At 42.8% G+C, this 12673-nt stretch overlaps 1 protein-coding gene across 1 annotated transcript in view; it reads right to left on the bottom strand.

Moving 5' to 3' along the window:
* Window positions 1–865: 865 nt before the first annotated feature.
* MCF2L2 (MCF.2 cell line derived transforming sequence-like 2) overlaps window positions 866–12673 on the bottom strand; it is a 159755-nt gene continuing 147947 nt past the window's right edge. Inside the window, 5 exon segments of the mRNA XM_067536595.1 lie at window positions 866–5300; window positions 6281–6384; window positions 6730–6842; window positions 7856–7974; window positions 11160–11246. Coding sequence (XP_067392696.1) covers window positions 5200–5300; window positions 6281–6384; window positions 6730–6842; window positions 7856–7974; window positions 11160–11246 — 524 coding nt within the window. The 3' untranslated portion in view covers window positions 866–5199.

Below are 12673 nucleotides of genomic sequence, written 5' to 3'. Positions count from 1 at the left end.
GGTTTAAAGAGACACAGTCTCCCTTAAGAACAGAGACGTAGATTTTTGAGACTAAGACCCCAGAGCCTGTTGTGTGGAGATCTGGGGGAAGCTGGACCCACTGAGGTCCCCAGCAGGAGTACGGTTAGATTTGAGGTAAGACAGACATGCCTCTTGACTGCGTGTTGTTTTAAAATCCTTTTGCTCTGATGTTATACATTGTTCCTACTTCCTTGATCTGAGATGGCTGTCTGGTCACTCTATGTTCCCCTAACCACTAACTCCCAAAGGGAAGAACCATAGGTGCCTAACCCAGTAACATGGAAGATAAGCAGGGTACTGCAGCCCAGTCTAAAAAAGTGAGAGAATTGCTTGATTCCACCACGGAAGAACAAAGCCAAGAGGCCTGAGAAAGTGCACTCAGACAGATCAGAGAGGGGTTGTCCTGCACAGCCTCAGGATATCCGTGGTTACAAGGCTGAGGATTACTGAAGCCCTTCCAGGCCTGGGTAAACCCCACGCAGTTGGCTCAGATCTTGCAAACACACAATTAAAGTCCAAAATATACTCTGCAAATACATTACTTGGGGCCCATTTACAATATGGGTTTGTTCCAGAGTCTGGTTACAATCTTAGCATACATGAGTCTTAACCATGTTGTTGTAAAGCCTTGGACTTCTCTAAGGGGTTAACGTGATTCAGGGACACAATTAAGGGAGATCTGTAATAGGAAAATGGTTTCATATCTCTTGTGGCCAAATATGTGATGGCCATAACTCAGGTTAAATTAAATGTAAACATGAATTTTTCAAAGCCTCTCTCATTTAAAATGAATGGAAAGCTCAATTTTCTCCTTATGTTACACAGAAATACCAACTACACCGAATGTTTTGTACTACAGTATTTATAATTTTTTATAAAGTCCAAACAAAGTGTGGTTTTACACAGTTCAGAATGGCCTATTTACAGAAATTCCAGATTCACACACTTTGTTGTTGTTGTTATAAATTCATACATTCTGTCCTGATCAGGAGGGGGGAGGTATGGAATGGGAGACAGGCAATTTATCAAGAGAGTTCTGTGCTTTTTCCCTGTCTGATTATCTCTCATCAATCACAATATACAAATACATCATCATCAACATGGAAAATATGTAAGAATTACAAACCGTACCAATTCTCAACTGGGCAGAAGAAATCCTAGCAGCTATTTTCAGCTCCTGCTGCTGGCAGAAATACACAATTTGGCTGTTTTAAATACTTCTGATCATCTAACAGTAAATCAGACTTGAAGCACTTAAAAAAAAAAAAAAAAAAAAAAAAAGGAAGCTCCTGACTTTTCTGCCACCCAAGCCTGTTCGAAATCTCTGAGCATTTAAGAAAAGGCTGGCTATTAAAATGGCTTTTCTCACCTAAGCAATTGGAATACCAGCCACACAAATCTTGATTCACGCTGGCAAGGAAAGCCAGCATTAGAACATGATTGGGCAACAATCATTTACTACAGTGTGTAAAGACTATGGACCCCATTCTCCACTCCATAAAACTAGTTAAAACACGTGGAGGATCAGGACCGGTTATTTTTAAAGTATAGACTGGGCCTGAGACCTTGTCTCCATTAGAGTTGACGTCTGTTAGGACCAACCATTTTTAAACCTCCTAGTGATTTAGGGCTCATCTACCCAACAAAAATGACTGTCTCAGAGGATCTCGTTACAGTAGAGCTGCCCCTTAACACGTGTTAGTCTTGCTGAATCTTAACTCTGTTCCCAAATCATGTTCCAGACCACTTGTGAAAAACAGCTAATGTTAACAACTCCTTGTTTGCCAGAAGATAACACACCAATTAAAAGATTGTCCGGGCAAGCGGAAAAATGAAAATTCCTGTCACTGAACCCTGTTTTTGTCATGTCATCAAAGCCAAAAAGTGTCAGAATTGTCATCAGCTTGAACTTTGACTCCCCATAAAGTAAAAGCATTTGTATTTTATTATAAAAACCCAACAATACGGAACTGAGTCTAAGGTTGACACTACAATGTAAAAATCAACCACCTCAGGGGACCCAGCTACAACACAGCAATAGCCAAAATGGGTAAAATATGGTCTGAGCTTGTAAGGTGGATGGTACAGGTCTATACAATAACCCTGGACTCAGCAAGGTTGGTGGACACAGCTAAAACACTATTGACAGCTTGCTACACACTGAGAGCACTAAGCATGTAAGCTGTGTCTGAAGCCAGCTGTGTTATAAACCAGTCTCCAAGCACCACTGAAACCTGAGTGCTGTATCCAGTTCACACAGCCAAATAGTAGGGAATTACTAGCCCAGTCTCACCCTCCCAAGTACATTCATGGTGTCAGCGTGACCTACAGATCTTGGTCAAACCAGGACAAACTGAAATTTTGTTGAAACAGGAAAAAAAGTGTCAGAAATTTGCAGAAACTGTTAAAACCAAAGGAGGTTGTGGCAGGGAAGCAGTTCCAATCTGAACTATAATTTTGTGGCCTTTGTTGCCTTCATGCACTGAAGGAAAGGAAAAGATGATGCAGGAACCTCTTCCTCCCCTAGCCCCAGGGCATTCAGGTAGGACCCAGAGAGGCTGTTATGCTAGCACTCCTTGAACGTCAAGGTGTGTGTGTGTATGTGGGGGGGAAGATCGCTATCAAACCTGGTGATGCTTCATTGTACAAGAGTGCACAGGTTTCCATAGTGGATGCAGGACCAGGGGTCCTTTACCTTATGTTCACCTGCTGGCACCCAGTTGCAGGTGTGAGGGGAGAGTGTAAGCTGACACCTTCTGCAAATGACAAAGCGTCATTATCCCCATTTTACAGATGGGGAAACTGAGGCACTGTGGGGTTAAGTGGCTTGGCCCAAGTTAACACTGCAAGTGGCAGAGGTAGGAACAGAACCCAGGATTCCTGATCTTCCGTCCTCTAAAAGGTAGACCCCAGTGGCTCCCACTCCCGAGAGACGGATATTTTATCAACAACGATAACGTCGATTCCTACCCTTTCATCTAGAAATATTCTAAAGTGCAATTTTTGGCCTTTCCACAAGTCAACAATAGCAGTACAAATAAATCTTAGGTTTAGCAATTTCATATAATCCCCCCTCCATATGAACATGCAATAAAAACTCTCTACCCCCACTGCTTGGGGAAGGACGGGTGCAAGAGAGAAGCACTGTTACCAGACAGTGCGTAAACTACTGACAATAACAAGGAAGTCACAGTGAAGTTATTCTATGGGGAAAAAATGACTTCACTATAAGAAGATTTCATTGTTTTGGGGACTGGAGGGAGGGACTCAACTATGCCCTTAAGTCGCTCGTACGACTCCAATGAACTTCAGCAGGAGTTGTTTGTGTGCTCCGAGGGCTATATTTGGCCTGAATGTCATTTAGTGTAAATGAGATCTATCCCCAGGGCAACATGGGCCAAATTCTTATCTCAGTGCAACAGCACCGATTTCCGTAAACGAAAGAAGGCTTTAGCACATTGAATTGTGTTTCCTCTAGACATGAATCAGCAAAACAGAAAGCAGCATAAATCAAAGGAGTTAGGTATTTGAAGGTTGGATGAGTGTTCTAAGTCAGCATCCATTCTGTTTGCTACTGCAGTCAACTCATCATTAAACCAACAAGCTCTCTAAGGCTCCGATTCAGCAGGGTCTGATTAAGCACATGCTTTAATTTTGTCTTTGCTGGGACTATTCCCGTGCTTCAGTTTGTTGCTGCATCATAGTTAAGGTGCTTGTGCCTCCAAAACCCCAAAAAGCTGCACAATACAAAGAAAAACACTTGTATCCCTGCAACGAAACCATAGTTAAAACATTATTAATTCATTGAATTATTTTGCCCATGGTAAAATTCATAATGGATTTTTGGTATGGCCTTTTCTCCCTTTTTAGTGCTATTACAGCCATTTATTTACACAGAGCATCACTAATCATAGTACAAAAAAGGTCTAATTTAGTCATAACCAATCACTGACTTTTTGAGCTCTCTAGTGTACTTTCTTTCAGGCCAGTCTTTTTCTGTTTGTGCAGTCCTAGGTCAATATTTATGTTTGCCAAAGTTAAGGTACAAGCGGCTTTGTGGGATCTAAAACTCCCATTTTGCATCAAAATACCTCCATGCAAATGCCATCAGACCTGCTTGGAAAGAGCTAATGATTTGTGTAGGAAATTTAATGTGTCACAGATCTACATTCTTCTACATCAGATCCTTATGCAGCAGAGATTTGGTACAGTCCTTAATAAAATATCCTGGAAAGAAGCACTTAATGAGAACACTTTATCTATTCATCAGTGCTTCTAAAGCCCACCGCCCATTGTAAATGCCTAAGTATAGTCTGATGCCATATGGGGATGAACTGTACCTATTCCATAGTCCAACACACAATGAAAGTGTACAGCATGCAGTCTACGCAAATGTCGAACATTAAATGGCATTCAACAGAATTATCAGCACCAAATGTGGGAGGGTTGTGATCCAAAAAACACAAGACAGGAGGAAAGAATCTGTTTATACTGCAAAAAGACCTCGAAATGTCACAGTAGTTGCCACATCTCAGTTCCTGCCCAATGCCGAATCTCCATCTCTTAGTCAGAAGTCGCCAATCTGTATCCTGGAGGTCATTCGCTGAGCTGTTGAGAAGCAATCACGCCATCGCTATGCCAAGTTTCACTGCTGATTGTGATTCAGGACTTGTATTTCCCCCACCAGCACCCTGCAGTTTTCTGTTCCTATTAATGGTCCGTTAGAAATGACTGAATACATCACGTTCAATCCAGTGGAATTAAGGGAGGCAGCGGAAGGCACAGCAGCAGAGCCAAAGGAAAGGAAAAGTCCCAGGACATTCCCATGGCGGAGCAGTGACTGGTAACCATGACAACATCTAAGTGATGTCACGACAAGATAAGTGCATAGTAACTTTTCACTCTGCTGTCGACCTAATTTAGGCCACATCCTCTCGAACGGTTCAATAAGCAATGCGAGGATCTTTTTTTTTTCTGTTCAATACCGAAGAGGATTTTGACACCGCTTCAATTTTTAAAGCTCCTTCCGTTTTTCAGCTCATGCAGTGGACCCAGCAGCTTTCATGTCAATGGGATGAATTCTGAAGCTCAGAACTTATGGGAAAGGCGACTTAATCCAGCATCCACCAAAACAAAAAAAGAAGAGGAAGGAGTCCTGAGGAAAACCTGTCCTGCAGTTCAACTGCCTGCCCTCTGTTCTGCTGTTCTGCTTCTGGCCAGCTCACTTTCCTTCATTTCAGTCTCTGCCAGTGCCGGGCTACATGTATCACTGTATATTTCTGAAAAACAAGCACACACGTTGTCAGTACAGTGATATCTCAGGGACTTTTAAGTTACAATTTGAAGGTTTCTTTTTAATATCCCAGAGTACACAGCAATAAAACAAATGTTTAAAAAAACCTAATCACAACCCTCATGCTTCGTGGCATTAGCTGATCATCGGGTAGGGTCAGGAAGGAATTCTCTTGAACAACTGGCTTGTTGCATTATGTGTTTTTGGTTTTCTTCTGAAGTATCAGTTATCTGGCAGTGGCAGGTCATCAGTCTAGGTGGAACACTGATTTGTTAGGATCCATCTTTAACTACAAAGTGTTTCTCTTAAACTGCAGCAAGAAATCCTTGTTCATTTTCAAAAGTGCTTTCCTAAATCTTAGCAAATTGAAAGATAACAATAACAACAAAATCATCATTGGCTCTCACTTTCAGATCTCAAGTAAATGGATCACGACGTGTTCTGCTCTTAGTTCCATATTGTTTCCAATAGGAGATAGAACTGCGTAACTGAGTGCAGAATTCAGCCTGATATTTTTAGATATGGGCCAAAACTGTAATCTTAAACCCTTTGATCTTCAAATTCAACTCTCCAAATCCAATCACTGCCCTACAGTTTGGTTTTGGGTCCGATCCAAACCTAGAAAACGACTATTTCTAGTTCAGGTTTGATTGAAATCTCACCGGGACAGCCCTTCTTGAAAAACATTAGCCCAAGACGGTGGAAATATTGTGAGAGAACTTGATCTGCAACAACAGCTCTTGAGATTTTAATGTCATCAAATACAAACCTAAACTGTAGCCCTGATCTTGGGTTTAAATCTTGAGCTCCAACTGGGATTGAAATGACACCTTCTCTAGTGAGGCAGAATGAATATATATTGTACTGTCGTGTGTATGTCTGATCAGGTGCCAAAGTATCTTTTCATTAAACAAAAAAGGAAAATTGGGGAGCTTTTCAAACACCATTAGAATCTGTCTTTATTACCGGCATTGCTCTTCCTGAGGATGCTGTGACTATCGCCCTCTGCTGGCTGTAACACACTGGAAGGAACCCAATTGCTTTTCTCAGAAACCAGCTTCTTTACTAACCTGAAAATTCAGAGAGAACAATCAGTGCATTTCCCCACCTCTCCCCCCACTGGTACAGTTCTTTGTGAAAATGCACACTATAAGGCTAGCTCTTCTGCGATGGCCAAGGGGTAACAGGGGTGTAGATTGCTAGGGTGAGAGAATAGATCTTTTGTAAATAATAACCCATCTTTAGGCCATCTTAGAATCTGCCACAGACCAGACAATGTGGGGTTCTTTTTATTTTCTACAGGTTTTCTCCTGCTTTAAGTTTTGTTTCTGCAGCTGTTTTCAGATTCGTCTAATTGCTTTTTCCACAGCTGTCCTATCCGCTGTTTTTTCTCTCTCTCTTTCTACTTCACTTACCATTGTCCATTTTCTCCTTCCTGTACAAAATGCACTAAATCTCCATCCTCTAGAGTAAGAGAATCTGGGAAACAGGTTTCATAACTGCCTTCTACCCGAAAAAGATTGGATCTCTATGAAAAATGAAAAAAAATACAGCATAAAGTTACTATGAAGGGAGGAAACAAGAAAGGGAGACTTCTTGGTTAATGTACTGAGGTAGGCACTGCAGAGGTTTATTCTTCAGGTAATGTCATAGTTTTTTCATTCTTTTATTTTTGGTCAGCACCTGAGGTTAGTGATATTCAGATAGTGTAGGACTCGCCTGCTCCTTCAAATGCTGCAATTAATAAATCAGCCATCACTCTGACAATGGGTTTGTGTTTGATTTTACTGAGTCATCAGTTTGGCTAATCCAGAGCTCTTCGAATTTACTTATTTTTAAAGGGGTTCCTTTATTTATGGGGGTTTATAGCAGGGCTGAGCTAGTTCATTATAGGATGAAACTGACACTATCTGAGCATGGGTGTCATATTAATGACAACATATTGTACCAATCATTGGGATGAATCTCAATTTGGAGAAAAGCAAAATAACTGTTGAACCTTTCTGAGTTTTGGAAACCAAAAAAAGTGTAGGGTGGGGGGGAGGTGGAGGGACTATGCTGCTTCCCCTTGTTTCTGTATCTTATGTATTTAAACATAGTTTAAAATCAGGAGGTTAAAAGTGAGGGAAGCTTTTCTAAACAACCTAGAGAAGAATTCGATACGTCCCAAAACACTGCCCAGTGTGTTCACAGAGCACTGATGCTACCAGTGCTGTGCAATACTGTAGTTGCAAGTATTCTGGACCCTGCTAGATCTTATACCTACATACGGTCATGATGCAGTTAAGTAGCCTTACATCTTAAGGTTCTTGAAAACTCAAGTTGGTCTCAAACCAACACCATCAATGTGAACTACCATGAACTTCAGGAAATCTGGACACTATTTCAGTTCTGAACTTCTGCACCCTTCTAGAACCAAACCAAATCCCCTAATCAGAATACCCCTATATTCAGGAAAAGTGTGGATCCAAACACTGCAGTTTATACCCACTCTGTGCTAGGAGGAAAGGCTTACAATGAGGCGGGTGTGAAAAGAATTACATTGTTAGGATTGGCCTCTTCCTCCATGTCAGAAGAGTTGGAGAGTTCATCAGTGCTGGATGGGATGGCTTCAAAATCCTCAAAGATGTCTAGTGATGGCATCTGCCTGCTGGGCCAACCTTTGCAAAAGGAAATGAAACAATAGGCTTGAACTACAGTGCATCAGCTCTTAGAGGACTCAAACATTTAAATAGACAGTTCATAGATTCCTCCCCCACCATATTACATACGTGTTTAGCATTGCTAAACGCCTTCAGTTCAAGAATCACAGAATGTAGGGGACACGGAATATTGCAACAGAGCAGACAATTGTGGCAAATAGTGAGTTTGTAGAGACACTGTGGGTTTTCCAAGAGCCTTTTCAGAAAGGCAGGCTGTGTCTCTTCCAATTTTCAAGCTTCTAGCTCACCTCACAGTATGTGTCTAGTATTTGAGGCCAAAGGCTTTTGAATAACAGTCCATCCAACCCCAACCTCCCGCTGATCTTATGCCCAAACAGCTTCCAAAACCTGGCAACTATGAGGCAGAAGTTGTGGGGGGAGGGAGAGGAGTCAGAATGATGCGGGGTGGGCCGGTCTTTTGACCCAGCAGTGAGACAAACATAGCTAAGGTATCAAAAAGAGATGATCTGATTAACATGCATAATGTGAATAATCCTTTTTGCCTGATCAGGGCAGTTGATATCTGATATCAGACAAGATCAGCTGAATTGTTCCTCTTGCTGTTATAGATGGCAGTTAATATACTGTAATATCATAATAGAGAGTAATGTGTTCCGATAATAAATCTGCAGCCACCTAGGATTTCACTGCCGTCATTACAGTGCACATGGCCACTTGGAACCTCACAGCTTTGGTGAGGGTTGGACTCAGATCTTCCAGCTCTGAAAGTGCAGGCCACTAATAGTTTCAGATAAAGGAGAATCTCCGTTAGCTATTAGCAGTACAGAGCCTATGACCCACAGCGGAGCCATTCTAATGCCTGCCAGTGCAACACTCACAAATGGCAAGATGCTGTACCAGGAAAGTGAGCACTGCTGTGGAATACTCCAGGACCCAGCAACTTGTTCTCTCCTGAGTGACTGGCTTTCCATTGCAAACAGTGGTGCAAAGGGAGAGAAGTTCCCACACAGAAGTACAATGTTAGGTTTGAGTGTGTCTAAGAAAAACGGCCAGTGTTCAGGCTGACATTCGTGAGACTTAAAGTTGGAACAAATAAACAGATTCACTGCATGCCCCCACCCCCATGCTGCCTTTGCCCAGCACTTGAACCTGAACGGAATGACTCTTGAAACCATTTCACCTTTCTCTCTGCTATTCATCTGCATGCACCCATGGAAACAGAAGTGACCTGATCCTGCCAGATGGGGTTCTCTTGTTGGGCTCTCTCCAGCATTGCCCCAGCAAGAAATACCAGGGATCTAATGTGAGAGGCAGATTTCCAGCCCAGACACAACAGTCTCGTCTTAGTGCCCTTGGACCCGAAAAGGGGCGTCAAGATACCACATTATTGTATATCCCAAGAGGAATTCTGCTCAGTCATCCAGAATTCAGCCTCCCTCCTCCAGGAGACTCTTGGGATGTACGTGCTGGAATGGCAAATCTGATGCTCTGGGACAGGGAGCAATGTGCTTCCTACTTGGCCAACTGTGGGGGGCTGGTGCGGAGGAGTGGGTGGGGCCATCCCCTTTCAGACAGGTGAGGAGTACATGTTTACTAGGCAGAAGCAGGGACCCCACTCTTCCAAAGGACACTGGGCAGCCCCTGCAGAGGTGCATGCTGGGGGAAAAGTGGAAGAACCGTATGTCTTCCCCATTATGTACACACCACAGGGGCCCAGCAAACATTTGTCTCATGTTAATGTATCCAAGAGGGGTAGATAGCCCGGATGCCGATTCAAACATTTTATAGCTTGTGGATCATTGCCCCTATCAAACACAAAATCGCTACCAAGGGAAAAACAAGATGCAAAGCCAGATGCTCTCACAATATATTTACACACGACACAGACATGTATGCACACTCCATAGCAAAAGCTGGTTTAAAACAATGCAAACCCCAAACTAGTTTTTTTATTTATATGTGACTGTAAAACAACCCTCTTCCCCCCAAAACAGGTGGCAAACAGGGGGTTGGGAAAGGCAAAAGAATAGAAAGGTACAGGAATGAGAGGGGAAGGTGGAGGGAAGGGAAAACAGAGTGATATCTCGGTAGCTATGTGTTAGGGATTATTCAAAGATTGAGTTCAGATAAATATGAAAAGATCTGGTCTAAGTCCCTCTTCTTCCAAATGTTACTGGCTCTTTAGCTGCCAGGTCAGCCCAGGCGCTTGCCTAGCATCTAACCCTGGGCACAGCCTGCCCGTCCAGCTAAGTCAGTGGTTTTCAACTTTTTTGCTTTCGGGGAACCCCTAAGAAGTTTTGAATGGATGTGATGACCCCTTTGGAAATCTTAGACAGTCTCCATGCCACCAGGGGCCAATGAGCCGCAGGCTGAGAAGCACTGAAAGCAATATAAGCTGTTTGGCTAGAAGCACGGCTCTGGAGAACCAATCTGAGAGAGAGATTTTAAAATGGGAAATGTCTGACTTAGAACCATTCAGGAAAGTACAACAGAGACCGAGGCTTTGTTGACGTGGGAAAGTTCTACCAGTTATACTGATACAGTTACACCACTAGAACGCTGTGGGTGGACACTCTGCTTCAAATACGAGAGTGGCTTTTTTTTGGTTTAGCTTAAACCCCTTCCTGAGCTAAATAAACCAAACCCTATTCGTTTAAATTCACCCCTTAGATTATAGCAACAACAACAAGAACAAAAAGCTTTCTTGGACAGACAGAGCCTTAATAATCTCATGCCATTGTCATTCACAGCCGAGACTCAAGATGTTCAGTGTAATCCTTAAAGACCTCCCAGCAATAAAGATTCCTACAATAACTCCATCTCCTCATCCCTCCTCTTCTCTGCTAATTTTCATTGCAATGATAGGATTTCAGAAACAGCACATGTTCAATAGGTTTTCAGAGATGCTATAAAATAACACAAGTCAGATTCTGATCTCACCACAGTTAATTCAGAATGGTTACTCTGAATCCTCTAAATAAAATCAGAATCCAGTCCATTATTTCTATGTTCTGCAGTGACCTAGGCTTGAGGTCACACTTCTTTCAAAGGAAATGATGTTTCCTTTAAAAAAAGGAAAAGGAAGAGAGCAAGGTAAAGAGAGTTTAACATGGTCATATACATCTTCAGATTCACATGAAACTCTCCAAGGAGTGCACTGGGAACATTTTAATTCTGTTTACCTGTCTGTGAAGCAGATCTAGGAACTGGTCTTGTGATGGAACTGCCGTTGCATTTAGTCTGGGCCAATATGGCGTTCTCAAAAGCATCTGTGACAGGAAGGAGAATTTTCTCGCTTACTGAGATTCTTCTTAAAAGTGAAAAACTGACCATGGAACCACTACAAGTGTATTCCTTTACTGCCAGCAACAGCATGTTTGGTCCCTTTAACGCAAATATTGCTGTAATCACATGACTAAAACACAGAACCGATGTGCAGAGAGCAAACGGAACAAACCAAAGAGAAATGTGGATGTCACTTATTCGCTGGAAATAATTGTCAAATGAATGGTGCAGTGTTCTATTCCTCCAAAGTTTCCTTCTTTTTTCCCCTTAACAAGTCGGCCTTGCAGCATTTACAATACTTCTATAGCTCCTAGCGTTTGTTTTGGGTGGCTTTTAATAGCCATCCAAGTGGCAGCTGTTATAAAACGGACTAATAAAACGTTCCTCCCGACCAGGAATGAATGAGATAATTTCTGATCAGTGCAGTTTGGTTGGGGAGGTTCAGCGTTTTTCACGGAAAAACTCAATCCCTTCACGTTACTAATTGTAACTCACGTGGAGCTTTGGAAGCAGCAGCATCCACTAGGAAAGATGTGACAATTGTCACTGCTCATGTGAAGAGAGACTCAGCGTGACAGGGTATGCTGCCCAGAAAAGGATCAGGATGATCCTGGACTCCGGAGCTGGGGTCACCAGGGAGAAGAAAACTGTACAACCCCTTTTCCATCTGTGCCCTGAATCCCGGCCCTCCGACAGTACCCACGACTGTTTCCTCCATCCTCTGCAGTCCGATTTCCTCTGCTGGGGTTTATAAGGCAGCTGGCCCCAAATATTGAATTGGTTCCATCACTGAACCAGCCACTCACCCCTGGCCTACCCAGATTTCTGTAGAGCAGCGCAGATGAAGGAAGCGTTCTGCAGTTTACCTCTCCCTGGATAGCCCAGGCTCATGAATCTAGGGTCCTCCCAAGACCCTGACTGTATGACTTAGCCCTGTCACAGCCAGCCATTAAACTTTAAAAGGGGACATTGTGTCATGTAAGCACCTGCTATTCCAAGTCCATGGTGACTAAACCCTCCCTGAATTGTGAACATTTTAGCATCATTTGTTCAGTGCAGATCTACCTCTTGCCAATAGAAGAATATTCTGCGAATAATAGTCTTAAACTCTGCTTGAATGAAATGAAACACTGCACCTTTAATGGACAAAAATGCCCGAGTCTAGCCTTCTCTCTATGCAGCATGCACATTCCTTCTGCTACCTGCGATGTCTGGGGAGAGTGGACAGGGATGGCCAAACTATAGCTTGCAGGTCAAATGCAGGGTAGGGGTAATCTAATGCTGTCAGTGCTGGTCTCCTCTTTAATGTGAAGGTGCACCACAGTGAGAGTTTATATTAAAACTAAGGCAGAATGTCATTGGCCCCTCTTAATGTCAGTTAAGTGCCTCTCCCTTAGAACCATAGAAGAGT

Source organism: Emydura macquarii, unplaced genomic scaffold (genome assembly GCF_026122565.2).
Source record: "Emydura macquarii macquarii isolate MOO-44397 ecotype Brisbane River unplaced genomic scaffold, CSIRO-AGI_Emac_v2 contig_3603, whole genome shotgun sequence".
NCBI classification, from domain to species: Eukaryota; Metazoa; Chordata; order Testudines; family Chelidae; genus Emydura; species Emydura macquarii.
The sequence above is the reverse complement of the archived record's forward strand: the minus strand, read 5'-3'. Positions and strand labels throughout refer to the sequence as shown.